The following is an 18,849-nucleotide window of genomic DNA, read 5'->3' as shown; positions in this document are numbered from 1 at the left end:
CTTGTCAGCCATGGTTGCCTCATTTTCCCCTTAGTATCTTTCTTCTTCCTTTATAATAAATTTCTGCTGTGCCTCCTGAGTTACCCCCAGTGTCATCTGCCATTGCTGCTCCAATACCTTCCCTGCTAGGCTCCCCTTCCAATCAACACTGGTCAGCTCCACCCTCATGTCTTTGTAGTTACCTTTTCTCAATTGTAATACTGTTACATCTGATTCCAGCTTCTCCCTCTCAAATTGCAGGATGAATTGTATCATATTATGGTCACTGCCCCCTAGGGGTTAAACATAGAACATAGAACAATACAGCACAGAACAGGCCCTTCGGCCCTCGATGTTGTGCCGAACTGTGAACTAATCTAAGCCCCTCCCCCTACACTATCCCATCATTATCCATATGCTTATCAAACGACTGTTTAAATGCCTCTAACGTGGCTGAGTTAACTACATTGGCAGGCAGGGCGTTCCACACCCTTACCACTCCGAGTAAAGAACTTGCCTCTGACATCCGTCTTAAATCTATCACCCCTCAATTTGTAGCTATGCCTTCTTGTACAAGCTGAAGTCATCATCCTCGGAAAAAGACTCTCACTGTCCAATCCTGTGATCATCTTGTATGTCTCTATTAAATCCCCTCTTAGCCTCCTTCTCTCCAATGAGAGCAGACCCAAATCCCCCCAGCCTTTCTTCATTGGGCCTGCGCTCCAGACCAGGCAACATCCTGGTAAATCTCCTCTGCACCTTTTCCAATGCTTCCACATCCTTCCTGTAATAGGGCGACCAGAACAGAATATGAGGCCGCATTAGAGTTTTGTACAGTTGTAGCATGACATCATGGCTCCGGAACTCAATCCCTCTACCAATAAAACCTAAAACACCGTAAGCCGCCTTAACGGCACTATCAACCTGGGTGGCAACTACTTTCAGGGATCTATGTACATGGTCACCAAGATCCCTCTGCACATCTACATTACCAAGAATCTTTCCATTGACCCAGCATTCTGCCTTCCTATTATTCCTCCCAAAGTGAACAGATCCTTGAGGCACACCACTAGTAACCGGACTCCAGGCTGAATATTTTCCATCAACCACCACTCGTTGCCTTCTTACAGAAAGCCAGTTTCTAGTCCAAACTAAATCTCCCTCAATCCCGTGCCTCTGTATTTTCTCCAATAGCCTACCATGTGGAACCTTATCAAAGGCTTTACTGAAGCCCATGTACACCACATCAACTGCCCTACCCTCATCCACATGCTTGGTCACCTTCTCAAAAAACTCAGTGAGGTTTGTGAGACACGACCTGCCCTTGACAAATCCATGCTGACTATCTCCAATCAAATTGTTGCTTGCTAGATGATTATAAATCCTATCTCTTATAATCCTTTGCAAAATTTTTCCTACAACAGACGTAAGGCTCACAGATCTATAATTACCTGGGTCATCCCTACTGCCCTTCTTGAACAAGGGCACAACATTTGCAATCCTCCAATCCTCTGGTACTAAACCTATAGACAATGAGGACTCAAAGATCAAGGCCAAAGGCTCCGCCACCTCCTCCCTAGCTTCCCAGGCAATCCTCGGAAAAATCCCACCTGGCCCAGGGGATTTATCTACCTTCACACCTTCTAGAATTGATAACACCTCCTCCTTACTAACCTTAATCCTTTCAATTCTAGTAGCCCGTAATTTGGTCATCTCCTGTACAATATTCTCCTGTTCCTCAGTGAAAACAGATGAGAAATAATCATTTAGCACCTATCCAATCTCCACAGGAAGGTTGCTTCACCTTAAGCTCTCTAATCAAGTCTGCCTCGTTATACAAGCTGATAGCAATAGGTAAAATTAATATTCCGTATTTATGCATAGTGCCAACTATCCAAAGCCAGGAATATCACACCTGATAGTACTGGGATGTTGTACAAGACTGAGTGCTCCTCCCCCCAAAGACTGTGTAACATCATTAACTCTTTCAGAACCATTAGCTTATACAAGAGGAGAAATCCCTTGCAATACCGATTGAATCTTATACATTAGATATGTGTTGATCCTGGAACACATCATACCACTGTGTGGTATTCAGATTCCATTGGGATTTGTCCTCAGTGTATTACACACAAGCATCTTTGTAATCATTTGATTTTAATTTGCTCACCTTATCTGTGAAGTGATTAGGTTACCTTCACTCTGACTCATTGGTAATGTTCAGACTCGGTAGGAGTGCGAAGGCTTCAAATCCATCTCCAGAGACTTGACCACTTAACTCAGGCTAACACTCCAATATGCTACTGATGGAGTGCCACACTGCTAAAGGTTCCGCTCCTTGATTGAGGTCCAGTCTGTCCTCAACTTAATGTAAAAGTTCTCATGGCATGTGTGAAGAAAAGCAGAGAAGATTTCCTGAATGATCTGACCAACACTTACCCTTCAACCATGCCGTTTAAAAAAGACTGCATTTATAGCATTTTTGATGGTCACCGAATGCCTCAAAGTGCTTTACATCCAATGGGGTGCATTTTGAAGTGTAAAGGTTGTTATAATGTAGGAGTTTTAGCCATCATGTGTACGGTAAATCCCACTAACAGTAAACTAGATCATCTGTTTTTCTGATGTTGACTGAGGGATAAATATTGGCATGAAAACTACAAATTTCCCTTCTGCTGTAATTGGTGCCATGGGATCTTTTGTGTCAGCTAAGTAGACAGATGGTGCCCTGGTTTAGCATCCAATCCCTAATTTGATATTTCCAGCAGTGCAATTCTCCTTCTATTTCCACATACGCATACAATTAATCTCCCAACTAAGTGTTTACAAAGTATACTCATGTTGTGTAAGGCATTGTGCTGTGTGTAAATTGATTAGATTAGGTTAGATTAGATTCCCTACAGGGTGGAAACAGGTCCTTCAGCCCAACAAGTCCACACCGCCCCTTGAAGCATCCCACCCAGACCCATCCCCCTATAATCCACTCACCCCTGAACACTATGGGTAATTTAGCATGGCCAATCCACCTAGCCTGCACATCTTTGGACTGTGGGAGGAAACCGAAGCACCTGGAGAAAACCCACGCAGACACGGGGAGAACGTGCAAACTCTGCACACACAGTTGCCGAAGGCTGGAATCGAACCTGGGTCCCTGGCACTGTAATTGGTGGCTGTGTTTCTTCACATTACAACAGTAAACTCTTAAAAGATATTTCATTGGCTCTGGAGCACTCTGTGACATTCTAAGAATATGTTGAGTTGCAGAATAAATTCCTATATCTGACCCAGACCAGTCAATATGTTGCCCATTTGCCTTCCTGAAATGTTGGACCTTGGATACAGCTACTGAGAGAAGATACAGAAGTAAGGGAGAGGGTGTAGGATGGTATGTGGATGTGGACTTGAGTGGAGACAGTGCTGAAGGGCAAGGTATCCAATGCTCCCATTTTTAAAAATGTCAGCGTTTACTAATGTATAGCATTCACTTTTTGGTGCTGTGAACCAGTGGCTCTGTGTGAAATGTGGTTGACTCAAAGTAACAATTAGGAACACCTAACATTCCTTCCCTTGTACTGGTTTGTGAAGATGGTGCACAACTCATGAGCGTGGTGTACCACAATAGCAGATCTTCGGCGAGTGTGACCTCCAGCAAAAGCAGCAGCTTTGGTGGGAGACTCTGCAAGTACACGAGAAACTTAAAGAGTCAGCATGTTTCTAAGGGGTGGGGTGGGGAATCCCGCTCCTACAATTTGTTTAAAATTCTAAGCACCATTAAAGCTTTCGGTTGATAGCCTTTTAATTTAGATTTTCCACAGAGCAACCAGGCTATCAATTATCAATTAAAAATTCTGAATTTAATCATCTCTCAATTCCACCTGCCTATGTGACAAAGAAAATGTACATTAATATTACTTTAGGAATATATTCTGATACTCAAGCTTAATTTAGTCTATGTAATTCCCTTCACCTGGACTGATCTACTTAGTTGAATTTTAAGCTGGTCTCCTGCATGTAATAACTGTTCAAGCAGACCTTCGTTCGTCCATTCTGTGTGATGGACTGATTTGCATTTTGATTTGGTTTTGGGTTTGTTGCCTTATATATAACAATGAGTATTATATCCTTTTGAGCATTGCATGTCAATCAATTCAACATGAGCCACAAGTTATGATTCTTCTGGTGTCACTGCTGTCTTGGGCTAATAGGAGTTCTGGCTTGTAAGGCAAAACATCTGACAGCTGGGCAGCATACGGGTACCAAACAAACAGCTGCTTAATCAGAAACAGGGAAAGCAGAACAGACCTTCTGAGGATATAATAATCAAAGAAAATCGTAATTATTCTGATCTTGCTTATACGTGTTGCATGAGAGGTGCACAATCTGGGAATTCTGCTTATCGTAGTTTTACACCATGGAAGAGACTGTTTGATTCATTGTGCCTGTGCAGGCTCTTTAGAATAGCTATTAATCGCACCCCTGGCTGTCTCCCCAGAGCTCTATATTTTTCTCTTTTCAAGCATCCATCCACTCCCCCTCTGAAGGATTGATTCTTCTCCTACTACCCTATGTGGCAGGGAGTGAGTGAAAAAGAAAGGATCTCGGAATGTACCAAAGTACTTTACATCAGTGAATTAGCACTTTTGAAGTGGAATGACTGTTCTTATGTAGGAGATATGGCCATTTGTGTTCTGCAAGATCTCCCAAATGATCAGCCAACCTGTTATCAACTAAGATAACATATAAAATATCAGAAGTCCCTACGTGCTTCAGATTGTAAGTATTAAGGTCTGGAATGGGTACATGGCATGTTTCAGAGCACCAGTGTATGTTACACTGTTGTATGGGAAGAGTAGCATTTGGTCTCGATGCACAGCATGATGCTCATCAGGTGTTTGTATAAAACCATGGCACATGGTTCCTGATTACGGTCCTCTGAAGCACCTTGACATGTATCCCAGGTTAAAGATGCTGCTGTATCTGTGGGTGCTTCTTTGCAGTGCCAATTTCTTTCCCACATGCTGCCAGTGGTTTTGCAGGGGTTGTTTTACCAATCATGATATGTTGTTTGCCGCAGGCCTCGCTCCTGATTGTTGGTATTTGCCTTCTATTTGCATCAGGTTAGGATAGAAATATTTCCAACACTGGGTGAAATGTAGATCAGAGCTTTCATTCCTGAGACTGAATCCCACTGTTGTGATGAAGTGTGGGTTGGGAGCCCAGAAATACAGACACTTGGGGCACTTCACCCTTTTCAGTAAATGGCAGCAAACTGGCTCCCCGAGTCTGGAGGGCAAATTGAATGCTGTCCAGTACTGAAAGACCTGCAGCCTCACAGCCAACGGTGGGGATAGTGAAAGAATTCAGATAGGTATGAGGGTGTCTTCAGTTCTGGTTGCCAGATGTGTATGGGGGATATTTGAAGGAAATATGTTTAGGGCTATAAGGAGGGAAGGTGTAATTGAAATCTCCAGCAGTAACAGGCATTTCAGCAGATGAAACTTTATTAGTGTATGACGCCTTCTCCTTTGAATGGACCCTCTGGCTCCTGTGTCTACTCCATATGCAACAAGGAGCCAGCCACCATCATGACTGATTCCCCGTCTGTTAGTTGGAAAATCCAGATGGCATTGGGCAAGTGCCCTTGATTGGTTATTCCCCACAGCTGGACACTGTCATATGCCATGGAAGTGGAACACTGTCATGGAGTCAGCCACGGACTTTTCTTTTGATTTTATCATTAGTTGATTTGAAATGTTTTGGGAAGTCCTGAAGGAGTGGAAGGTTATGCGTAAATGCAAAACTTTTTTTTTCTTGCCCCACCCTGCATGGCCATTGATGGTAGAGAGTGGTTATTTTCCAATGAAGTCGAACCTGATGTGTTCAGTGGATGTCCACACAGTACTGGTCTCCCTATGAGTCACTGAACCAACGTTTTGTTTTAATTCATCCTCCCTCCACCTTGATCAACACAGGACCTGGGAGCTCCCTGAATCTATCCAGTTGTCCGCTTACAGTGTGAACTCGGCGATCCAAGGGGAAACCTGTCACAGACTGATCAAGTTTTGAGAGCAAGCTATATTTTTGCTTTAGACATGTCTGATTATACAGAGGTGGAGTTAAGATCCATCATTTTATAACTCATCTGCAAGTAAGGGCAGTGGGACATCTGTTGCGTACAGTGTTAATGCTGCGATGTGTGACTAACCAGTTGGTAAGCGGTCAACTCGTTAACAGTGGATTGTTTTCCCACTTTCTCAGTCAATGTTCCTGCTGACACCTTGGATGGCCCTCTCTACATTCCTTACAAAACCCTGCTTTCCACAGTGAGCAGTATGGATTTCAGCGAGGGGGAGGCCCAGCAGCTCATCGAGATCCTGATGGACAAGGCTGGCATTGTGCAGGACACCTGGCACACAGTAAGCTACCCATTCAGTTCGTGCCAAGCATTGCATTCATTTGCTTTCTCACTGTGTTGACAGGGAATCCGTAAAATATAATTGTCTTTCATAACCACAGGACATCTCAGTGTTTCACCGTTCCCTTAAATCATTTGATATTGAAGTGTAAGCCACTCCCTTGAGCAACTGCTAGGAGTTGCGTCAGCGACTTGGAAACGCCATGCTCAGCTGGCCCTTGCCCTGGCATTAGAGGGGGTAATTCCCACACTCAGTTCTTCTCTCTCCAAAAAGGGGAATCATTGTGCTTTCTACACCTACCACCAGTGATTTCTATACCGCCCCCAAGAGAGATCAACGCTGTGTTAATGTACCAGCCTGGATCTGAGGGTGGTACGAAATTCTTTTGTTTAATTGGCTTGTTTTATTTAACAGATTCAGGATAGAGAAATTTGGATAGAATTCGGTATCAAGCACATTCCTAAAATGCACAGCGTGAATACAGCTCTATTTCACATCTCATTACTGATGGGTGAAGTCAATTGTTCCTTTGGTTCCCCAGTTTACTGCTGTATCTGAATGATGGGTTTGGGGAGAGTGGGATTTTGCTGCCACTCATTTTAATATTTTCCAATCCCTGTGGGTGCAAATTGCAGTGTTTTGAGAGCCTGGCAACATTAGATTGTCTCAAATTGCTGTGTAAATCAAGCTGCATTTACACTGCTGACTGTATAACCCAGCACTGAGGGGTTTCCCTTGAGTTTTGCACTAACTACTCCTGGAAACATAAGAGTCAGACAGTAAAACTTCCAACTTGTTTGATTTTCCTGAAACTGATAGAAAATTGATGTTGTGAAAGTGCCCTGATTGGATATTGTAGTTTGTACTGAGGGAGAACTACATCATTGGAAGTATTGTCTTTCAGATGAGACATTAAACTGAGGCTGCTTTTGACCTTTCTGTGGATGAAAAGGTCCTAAGGCACTATTTCAAAGAGTTAAGAAGCTTTCCCAGTTATCTTGCTCAATATTTAGCCCTGAACCAACAATCCTGAAGCAGAATTCTATTTGTGAGTCTCTGTCTACTCATCAATTAATTAATTCTAAAAAAATGTGTAAAACACTCAGGGAGGCCTTGGAGTAATGAAGCTGCTGTATACTTACAAGCTTCTTTTTACCATTGACTCCAACTTGTTTTATTATCCCTTCCCATATTGATTGGGATTAGAAGGGCAATATTAAAGAATTTAATGCATAGTGTGTTTGTATTATTTATCTTATTTATTCATTCTGAATACTTTTTATGATTTATAGGCTACTCAAAAAGGAGACCCAGTAACAGTTCTGAAACGCCAACTGGATGAGAAAGAGAAGCAGCTTGTAGCAGAGCAAGAGGATTCCAGTGCAGCCAAAAGCAAGCTTCGGGAAGTCAACAAGGTATAGTTTGTCTCATAGTGTGGACTCATGAAGGATTTAGCAGCATCTGTGGAAGCAGTTAATATCTTGAGTCCAGCGTGACACTTCAGAATTAAGGAGAAGTGGTAATATGATAGATTTGATGCTGATGATAAAGAGGGACTTGGCAGTTGGAACAACAGGGAAGATCAGGGCAAGGTGGGAGATTTGAAGTCAAAGGTGCAATAGAGCAAAAGACAGAAGGTTGTAGAGAATATCCAAAGCATTAGCGAAAGCTGACTTTAATAGCAGAATAAAGGTTAATTCTGACTGAAAGCAAAAGCATGAAAGCAAAATACTGGCACATGGGGGACAGAGGTAATATCAAAGGGGAGAACAGAATTCGTGGTCTTTAAATTGCCCCACTCAGCAGTGAGTCCAAAAGCCTGTAAAGTGCCTAATCAGAAAATGAGGTCCTGTTCCTCCATATTTGTGTTGCACTTCACTGGATCACTGCATCAGGACTAGGACAAAAATATGAGCAATGAGAGTAAGAAGGTGTACTGAAATGGCAATCGACTGGAAGGTTGAGTGAAGTTTCTCGACTTTCACAAAGCTGTCACTTGGTTCGCATCGAGTCACCCCAAAGTAGAGGTTGCATTGGAAGATGCTGTGGGAGGAGGATGAGATATTGGAAGTGATATAGGAGTGAACCAAATGTTGAGAGGGAATGGTACCTTTGGAACACTGATAGTGGAGGTGGGGGTATAGATGTATTTAGTGGTGGCATCACATTGGAGGTTGCAGAAAATGCAGAAGATGATCCTTTGACTACAGAGGCTGGAAAGTAAGGAGAAGGGGAACCCTGTCATCCTGGAAAGAAGGTGAAAGGGTGTGGGTAGAAGTGCAGGCAGTGGGTTTGGTTAAACATGGTTTAGATGGAGCTGTACTTAAAGAAAAAGGAAGACTCATTGGGAGTCTGTTGTAGAAGGTAACATCATTGGAATAGATTCAACAGAGATGGAGAAACTGGGAGATTAGTGTGGAGTCCTTACAGATAACCGGGAGTGAGAGAGTATAGGCTGCAATAGTGTGACAATGTAATGTAAAAAATAATGTAAAACTTCGCTTCAACAGAGGCCCCACTGATGATGTTACCCAGCATGGTGACAAAATGTCTGAACAAAAACAAGCCAACTCGGTGAGCAAGTCAAAAACCTCGCTCACAACCCGAGCTACAAATCTTTGCAAAGACCACAATGTAAAACTTGTCAGTATTCCCATCTGCTGTAAGTAGACATCCATCCCCTAAATGGAAACACAGTCAAAAAAAGGAAAAGAAAGAGTCAGAGATGAATACCTGAAGGTGAGAGAAGGAAGGGGAAGGTAGAAACTGTCCATTTTATATACTTTTAATATTTAGTTTTTAAATTGCTGTTGTATCTTTCAGGAACTTGCAGCTGAAAAAGCCAAAGCCTCAGCCAATGAAACAAAACTAAAGGAGCAGTTGACGATGCGGGAGGAGGAGCTAAATGCGATGCAGACCCGTATGCAGGCCAGTTACCAGGACCATGTGGCTGAGACACAGCAACTACAGGCTAAGGTCTCTCGTTACATCTCACTCCCTAACCCAATTAATGCTGTAACGCATCTTAAGTACCACTTCACCCTTGTGTGCCTGCATGTCCTATATGAAGGCCAAGATTGGCTCCCCTTATCCCACATATTCATAGAGACCATATTTTTGTGCTTCTGATAGAGGAAGCAGTACGAGAAAGGAAGACAGGGCAAATAGCCATTGGCATTGTCTGCTAATTTGTTTTCTCTCTCAGCTAGGTCATGGAGTGTTTATATTATGAAAGAATTATTAGTCTAGAGCTGAAAATGACCAATATTCCTTTCAAATGGTCAATGAAAAGTTTCCCAGACCCATACTGTTAACCAATCCCTTGGAGCCATGGATGGATATATGATGGAGAAATCACTCTCAAAGGCAGTGGAGAAGAGACACAGAAATGTGGATGTACCTGTGAAATATAAGGGGAAGTGTAAGACATGGATTTAGTGCAGGACCACACTGAACAGTTTGTCTTCTTGTGAATGTGAACTAGTAGGTTAAGTAGTTAATGTAAAGCTGAGTTGGGCATGCATAAGCTGGAAAAAGAAGCTTCGTTGCTTGAGCACATTCTTTGGTCTAATCTGTCTCAAAATGAAGATATTGAAGGCCTCATTCTGTCTCCCACTAGCTTTTTACCTATGGCTGTGCAGTGATGTGATTTGTTGAAGGAAAGGGAGGCAGGTGAAGAGCAGGCATATCTTGTGAGAGAAAAGAAGAACAAAAAGCATATTCCACCTCTTCAGGCTGTACCACATTACTGTTAGTTTATAGATGATCTGTATCATTATTTAATTTACCCGCCTTGATTCTGTAACCTGTAGTAATGTGTCACAGCTCTTTGACCGAGCATCCTAAATCCGAAACCTGTGCCGCCTAGAAGAGCCCTAACCTTAACCCTGACACTAACCCTAATCCTACTTTAGGCAGCAGGTGCATAGGAATACTACCCATTGCAGGTACCCCTCTTAATCTCACACTATCCTGATTTAGAAATATATCATAAAAGCAAGATACTGCAATGCTGGCAATCTGAAATAAGAACAGAAAGTGCTGGAAAACTCAGGAAGTCTGAGTTGTGGAGTACAACCTGTTGATGTAATTTAACCTTTTTTATGCTGGTGTTATTCTGATGAATCTGTATTGCACACCGTCCAAGAGCTTCCTGAGTTGTGACGTCAGGAAGGGATCACGATACTGCAGGTGGTGATTTATCAGAACTTCATATAGCCTTTACTATAAAGGGCAAGGGCAGTTCAATAGAAATTCCCTGTCAGCCATCTCTGGTCATGTTTCTGGAAGATAGCAATAAAGGGAATGGACAAGGCCCCTGTGTTCAGACTCTTGGTCTGGAGGAAGCACGTAGTGTAGGGAAGCGAATAGAGGAGATTGGGAGAAAATAGCAGATGTTTCAGCTAAGCCCCACCCCCCATACTAATAATCTCATTAATTTCTTCTCCCCTTGCCCTTCCATTCTTAACCCTATTTGTTGATCCCCTTATTCTCCCTCTTTCTCCTCCCCCCCCCCCCCCCAACCCCCCGACCCCACACCATGGGTTTTTGCCTCCCTCACAATCCCTTTTAGCTGGGCCACAGGTAGAGCCACCATCGCCTCCTTTGTGACTACCACTGGTACTCTGTGCTCAGTCGACCATGAGGGACAACTCTTGCAAGGCGAGACAAATCTATGGCCGGGCTTTTTGTTCCAAAGGGTAAGATGCGCCTGCAAGTCAGCCCTTGAATGAACTGGTCGAGAACAATAATGATAAAGAGCAACAGCACAGCTCTTATACTTGGCCATGTAACCATTGAGGGTGTGAAGGCAACATCTTAACAAGAACTTACCCTTATATAATGACTTCAATGTAATAAAATATTCCAACGCAGTTCAAATCAGCATCATCTACAGGGATTGGTGATGAGGCCTCGTCTATTTAAAATCTACGTTAATGACTCTGATAAACAGACTGGATGTATTATTGGAGATATTGGGAACTGCAGATGCTGGAGAATTCCAAGATAATAAAATGTGAGGCTGGATGAACACAGCAGGCCAAGCAGCATCTCAGGAGCACAAAAGCTGACGTTTCAGGCCTAGACCCTTCATCAGATGAAGGGTCTAGGCCTGAAACGTCAGCTTTTGTGCTCCTGAGATGCTGCTTGGCCTGCTGTGTTCATCCAGCCTCACATTTTATTATCTTGGATGTATTATTGCTCTATTTGATAGTGATACCAAGATAGGTAGGAAAGCATGTTATAAAGTCAGCACTAGTAGTCTGCAAAAGGCAATAGACAGGTTAAATGAGTGATACCAAGATAGGTAGGAAAGCATGTTATAAAGTCAGCACTAGTAGTCTGCAAAAGGCAATAGACAGGTTAAATGAGTGGATCAAATTTGGTATCTAGTGTGTTTTGTGATTAAAATTTTGAATGTCTATTTTAGTAGGAGAATTCGAAAAGCAGAATATTATGTAATTAGAGGGAAGCTACAGAATATGGCACAAGACCATAAGATATAGGAACAAAAATAGGTCATTCAGCTCATCAAGTCTGTCCTACTATTCAAAGATATCATAGCTGATCTGATAATCCTCAAGTCCACATTTCTGCTTTTCTTATAACCCTTGATTCCTGTACTGATTAAAAATGTGTCTACACCAGCTTTGAATATACTTAACAGCCCAGTCTGTGTAGTCCTCAGTAATAAAGAATTCAACAGATTCACTCCCCTCTGAGAGACGAAATTTTTCCTCATCTCTGTCTTAAATGTGTGACCCCTTATTCTGAGATTATGCTGTCCAGTCCTAGATTCTCCCATAAAGGAAATAACCTTTCTACGTCTTGTATATTTCAATCAGGTTGCCTCTCACTCTTCTAAACTCCAATGACAATAGGCTCAACTGACTCAACCTCTCCTCATAAGACAGTCCTTCCATGTCCAGGATCAGCCTAGCAAACCTTGTCTGAGCTGCCTTCAACACCACTATATCCATTCTTAGATAAGGGACCCAAAACTGTACATAGTATTCCAGCTGTACTTTGACTTGTGCCTTGTATAGTTTTAACAAGACTTCAATATTTTTATACTCTATTTCAAAGGCAATAAAGGAAAACATTCCAGTTGCCGTTTCTATTTGTGCATTTGGATGTTAACATTTTGTGATTGATGCACAACAGCTCCAAATTTCCTCTATGCTGTAGCTTTGTTATCTTTCTCCATTTAAATAATATTCAACTCCTCTGTTCTTCCTGTTAAAATGCATAGCCTTATATTTCCCCACATTATATTCCACATGTCAACTTTTGGCCAACTCACTCAACCTGTCTGTATCCCTCTGCAGGCTCTCTGAGTCATCTTGACCACCTGCCTTCCTGTGTATTTTTGTTACATGTACAAACTTGACTGTAGTGAATTTGTTTTCCTTATCCAGGTCATTAACATATTTGTAAAGAATTGTGCCCCAGCACTAATACCTGTGGCACTAATTATAGGTTGCCATCCTAAAAATGCCCTCCTTATCCCACTCTTTGTCTTCTATTAGTTAGCCAGTCCTATATCCATGCCAATATGTTACCTCCAATACCAAGGCTGTTTTCTTATTAAGCTGCCTGAAGGTTGGTATCTTATCAAATGCCTTCTGAAAATCCAAGTATTCTGCATCCATTGATTTCCCTTTTTGTATGTTGCTTGTTACCTCCTCAAAGAGTTTTAATAAATTTTTCAGGCATGATTTCCCCTTCATGAAGACATGCTGACCCTGTTTGACCATATTATGTATTTCTAAATGATGTACTATAACATCCTTTATAATAGGCTCCAACATTTTTCCAATAGTAGATGTTAAGCTATCTGGCCTATTCTTTTTGACTCCTTTCCTTTTTAAATAAAGGTATTACATTGGAAAACTATCAATTATCTAGGACTTTTCCCGAATCTAAGGATTCTTGGAAGATAACTAGCAGTGCATCCTCTATCTCTGCAGCTACTTCTTTTAATGTCTTGGTGTGCATCCCGTCAGGTTCAGGGGATTTATCGGTCATTAGCCTCATCGGCATCTTTCAGTTTTTCTCTTGTTATTAGTTATTGTGTTTATTTCTTCTGCTGTTTGATTATTTCTACAGCCAGATAAGGAGATTATGGCAATGACACTGGGCCGGTAATCCGGAAACCCATGCTAATAATATTTCTGGGAATGGATTCTAACCGCAGCATTACAGCTAGTGAACTTAATTAATATATCTAGAATATAAAGCTAGTCTTAGTAATGGTGACAATGAGAACATTACTGCCTGTTGTAAATAAAAAAAGCAATCTGGATCACTAATGTCCTTTAAGTTACCATCTTTACCCAGACTGGTCTATGTATGATTGTAAACTCTCAATATTGTGGTTTGACGCCAAACTGCATTCTGAAATGGCTGAGGAAGCCATTCCCTTCAAGAGCAATTAGGGATGGGCAACGAATGTTATCATTGCAAGCAATACTCCTATTCCATGAAAGAATAAGGAAAATGTAATGCAGAGGCATCGGGATGTTCTCCTACATGAATCACAAAATGTTAGGTAGGCACAGTGAAACATTAAGAAGCAAATAGAATATTATCCTTTATTCCAAGGGGGTCAGTTGTATAAAGATGGGTAAGTCTTGCTGCCACTGTACCGGGTGTGGGAGAAACCAGAGTTACCGTACAGCCAGCATATAGTTTTGGTCTCCTTAAATAGCAAAGGATTTGATTGCACTGGAGGTTGCCCAGGCAAGTTTTAATTGGTTGATTCCTGTAATGAAAGGGTCTTATGAAGAAGGGTTGAGCAAGTCGGGTCTACACTCACTGGGCTTTAAATGAATGAGAGGTGATCTTGTTGATAGGGCTTTGACAGGGTAGGTGCTGAGATAACATTTTCCCTTGGAAGCTAGAAACTGGAGGCACAGTTGCAGAATAGGTGCTCCTCCCTTTAAGATCAAAATGGGGAGGTGTTACATCTGACTGAGGCTGACTAAGTTTTGGAAATCTCTACCCAGAAATCAGTGCAGGTTTGGCCACTGAAAACATTCAAGGCTGGGTTAGACAAATTCCTGATCTACAAGGATCTATAAACATTTTGTGGACAGGCAAGAAAGTGGATTGAAACCACAGTTAGATCAGAAATTCACCAAAAATCCTCAGACAGCACCTTCCAAACCCACAACCACTTCCATCTAGAAGGACAAGGGCAGCAGATACATGCGAACACTACCACCTTCATATTCCTCTCCAAGCCACTCACCATCCTGACTTGGAAATATATCACCTTTCCTTCATTGTCACTGGGCCAGAACCCTGGAATACCCTCCCTATTGGCATTGTGGGTCAACCCACAGCAAGTGGACTGCAGTGGTTCAAAAAAGCAGCTCATCACCACCTTCTCAAGGGCACTTAGGGACAGGCAATAAATGCTGGCCCAGTCGGTGATGCTCACATCCTGCAAAATGAACAAATTTTTAAAAAGCCATGAACTTATTGAAGAAGGAGTAGGCTTGAAATGCCAATTGTCCCACCCATGCACCTTCTTTCACTATATGTTCTTCGTATCAAAACAAAATTGACACTGAGTCATGAAACAGGATATAAGGACAGGCAACTAAATATTTGATCAAGGAGGTGTGCTTTAAGAAGCACTTTACAGAGTGAGAAAGAGAGAAATTTTGATTTGATTTATTATTGTCACATATACCTAGATACAGTGATTTTTTATTTGTTTTGTGTGCAATAGAGGCAGATCATACCATACAAAGTGCATAGAGTAATAGAAGAGAACAAAGAGTACAATGTTACAGCTGCAGAGAATGTACACAGAGTGAAATCAACATTTAAGTTTAAAATTTAAGAAGTCTATATAGAAGTCCAGTACCAGCGAGGAGGAATCTGTTTGTATGTGTTTACAAACTTTTATATCTTCTGCCCAACGAAAGAGGGAAGAAGGGAGTATAACTGGGATGGGAGGGGTCTTTGATTATGTTGATTGCTTTCCCAATGCAGCGGGAAGTACAGATGGAGTCAGTGGGTGGAAGATTGATTTGTGTGATCGACCGGGCTGTGTTCACAAGCCTCTGTAGTTTCTTGCAGTCTCGGGAGGAGCAGTCACGAAACCATGCTGTCATGCACCCAGATATAATGCTATGTGCTGCATCTGTAGAAGTTGGTGAGTCCTTTTGGACGTGCTGAATTTCCTTATGGAGAGAAATTGAAAGCTTAGGGCCTAGTCAGCTGATGGCCTTGGCCATCAATAATAGAGTGATGAAAATCGGATGACTTACAACAAGTCGGCATTATGGTAGATATAGAGATCTGTTAGAGTTGGAATGTTGAATGAAGTTAGAGTTAGATAAGGGAAAAGCAATATGAAAAGAGTGAGGATCTCAAATTTTAAACATTGCAAACCTGATGGCTCAGCCTGGCTCCTGCTGTAAAGTGTAGTATAAGTTCAGTGAGTATTTAAAAACCAAAAGAACTGTGGATGCTGTAAATCAGAGACAAAAATAGAAATTGCTGGAAAAGCTCAGCAGATCTGACAGCATCTGTGGAGAGAAATCGGAGTTAATGTTTCAGTCCAAGCCACCCTTCCTTAGAACAGCCAGACCTGCTGAGCTTTCTCAGCAATTTCTATTTGTGCAATGGGTATTTACCAGTTTTTAACTTATGAATTTTCTTCAGTGCCAGCAATTACTCAAATATGTTTGCCATAAGAATTATCTTACTTCAAACCTGTTTGGGAAATTTAAAAGCGGAAACAGCATCTTGATCAGTGTGCATGCTGGTTTAAAAACTATCTCTGGTGGTTTTATTTTGCTCTAAACATTTTCCTAATATCGAATAAAATAATTCCATTCCAGATCCGAGGGCTCCAAGAACAGCTGGAGAATGGACCAACAGCCCAGATAGCCAGGCTGCAGCAAGAGAACTCCATTTTAAGAGATGCCCTCAACCAGGCAACAAGCCAGATTGAAAGCAAGTAAGAAAGTATATAGTTTCAAAAACAATTTCAATCTTATTACAGCTGCTGGGCTCTTGAAAGGCCTGTGTTGGTTATTCAATTGGAACAGATGAAATTCAGATCCAGTAATGCTGGGAATTTACGGAATAGATTAGATTCCGTAAAGTGTGGAAACAAGCCCTTCGGCCCAACAAGTCCACACCGCCCCTTGAAACATCCCACCCAGACCCAGACCCATCCCCCTATAACCCACACACCCCCTGAACACCACGGGCAATTTAGCATGGCCAATCCACCTAGCTTGCACATCTTTGGACTGTGGGAGGAAGCCGAAGCACCCGGAGGAAACCCATGCAGACACGGGGAGAATGTGCAAACTGCACACGGACAGTTGCCTGAGGCTGGAATTGAACCTGGGTCTCTGGTGCTGTGAGGCTGCAGTGCTAACCACTGAGCCACCGTGCCAAATATGTTTGCAAGGTCTAGAGCAGAGTGAACAATGGCCATCTGCAGATCAGTGGAGGGGAATCTGTGAATGATGAGTGTGAGGATTGATGGTAGAGCTGGATCAGAGAGTGATGCTGGTCACATAGTTTTAATCTGTTTAGAGACATAAAGTTGAGATCTATGAAAGTGACCCAGGAGCTGCTGAATTGTCATAAATATCCAAATGGTTTGCATATCTGTTAGGGAGGAAAACCAGTCCTTATTATCTGTAACTTAAATCTCACACTAACCTGGTTTTTCTTAACCCTCTGATGTGGCTGAATCAGATCAAACTCTTCTTCAAGAAAACTAGATAGAGTCATTAATGCCAGCACCGCCCAGTTCCTGAGAAAGAAAACATTTCTTTACAGTGATGTGTGTGAGAACATTGCGAAAAAATGATAACTTGCCTAAGGTTTCAATCTTAACTACGTGATGTTTACACATTTTTGAGTATACAAGCATAGGGCCAAATCCCCAAGAAAAGATTGGGCTAAATCAGGCATCCAATCTAATTTTAATCTCAATTAGTTTTAAAATGATGAGGTTCAATCAGGGCTTCCAGCTCATCTGTGTTTGTGCTTTCAGAGACATGACTGTGTGTATGTGACTATATTTATGGATATGTTGGTAACTAAACATTGGGAAACTGAGACGCTATTCTTGAGTGTGCTATAAACTCCACTCCAAGTCTGCAGATTTCATCTCTTTCCCTGGCAACTGTGAGATTGAACCAGATTGTCACCAGCCTTGGTGTCATACTTGACCCCAAGGTAAGCATCTGACCACATATTTGTACCATCACTAAAATGTTCATTTCCACCTCCATAAAATCACCTGCCTCGGCACATTTGTGCTCATGTAGTTCTGTCTGGCTTTTCACGCCTTCCTAATTTTAATTGCTTTTTATTCACGGTTAAGTGTTTAACTGCCTAGGCCCTAAGCAATGGAATTACTTCCATAAATATGTTCCTTTTTTTAAGATACTCCTTAAAACCTACTTCTTTAACCAAGCTTCTGAATATTTGTCATCGTATCACTTTATTTGGCTTAGTGTCCAATTTTGTTTCATTAGGCCGTGTGAGGTGCGTCGCAACAATTTATTGTATTACAAACACTGAGTAAATAGATGCTGGTTTTATCCCTGTGTTGCCATGTTTACTTGCCCAGGTCTGTGTTAGTATATGCAAGTATGTCTAAGTCTTGGCTATATGTCTGTGGGTTAACATGTCTATTCTATCATGACTTTGACATGCACAGCATGTACTTCTAGATCTTCATTCTTTATGGTAGAATTTAAAGGGGAGGATGGGGGTGTTTCCCACCCATCGCAGAGCCACAAGAGCCTGCATTGCCTATTTTTGGGAAGGTCTGCTGTACTACGTGTCAATTGGGTAGTTATCCCTCTGGCAACAGGCCAAGGACCATGGGGTTTAACTCCTGTTCTCCCTGAGTACCCATTGCGGGCTGGTTATAGTACATTGCTTGGCAGACCGCTGTGATAGTGGTGTCTCCTGTGGGTAATGAGCCAATCCAACGCCCCGCATTAGCTAGGGGATTGCAGGTCACAGTGGCAGCTGTTGAGAGGAGAAGCGGAAGAGGAGTCAGCAGCAGATGACACTCAGTGGACTCCTCCTTCCCAATGCCAGGTCCTTCAATCAGGTACCGAGTCCCCAACAAAGAGTGACCCCAAACTCACTACCACTTCAAAGCACACAGCAACTCACAGGGTGTGCCTTTGGGCTTTCTGTGTGACATGTCTTTTACCTGCAACTTGACCAATACCAATACAGCGGAATGAGGCTGTTTAGGTAGGCGTTAACTCAATTAGGAGTGGAGCAAGAAGGCCATCCCCAAGCCTTTCTTGCACAAACAGAATCAGGGCATAGGTGGAAGGATGGTGAGACCCATAGTATTACCCTTCTGCTTGATCAAATACCCCCTCGGACCAAAGCTATAGAGGGTCAAATACTACCCTTGATGTGCAATTTTCAGGCAGAGTGGAAA

General features: G+C 42.2%; 1 protein-coding gene across 2 annotated transcripts in view; it reads left to right on the top strand.

The window, feature by feature from the left end:
- LOC125454715 (ribosome-binding protein 1-like) overlaps positions 1-18,849 on the top strand; it is a 106,071-nt gene that overhangs the window by 40,494 nt on the left and 46,728 nt on the right. For both annotated transcript variants that reach the window (XM_048535808.1, XM_048535807.1), the window contains exons 3-6: positions 6,238-6,395; positions 7,688-7,810; positions 9,219-9,371; positions 16,256-16,374. In XM_048535808.1, coding sequence (XP_048391765.1) covers positions 6,238-6,395; positions 7,688-7,810; positions 9,219-9,371; positions 16,256-16,374 — 553 coding nt within the window. The remainder of the gene's footprint in view (positions 1-6,237; positions 6,396-7,687; positions 7,811-9,218; positions 9,372-16,255; positions 16,375-18,849) is intronic.

Source organism: Stegostoma tigrinum, chromosome 9, assembly GCF_030684315.1.
Source record: "Stegostoma tigrinum isolate sSteTig4 chromosome 9, sSteTig4.hap1, whole genome shotgun sequence".
NCBI lineage: Eukaryota > Metazoa > Chordata > Chondrichthyes > Orectolobiformes > Stegostomatidae > Stegostoma > Stegostoma tigrinum.
Note: the sequence above shows the minus strand (reverse complement) of the source record. Positions and strands in the feature narration are given on the sequence as shown.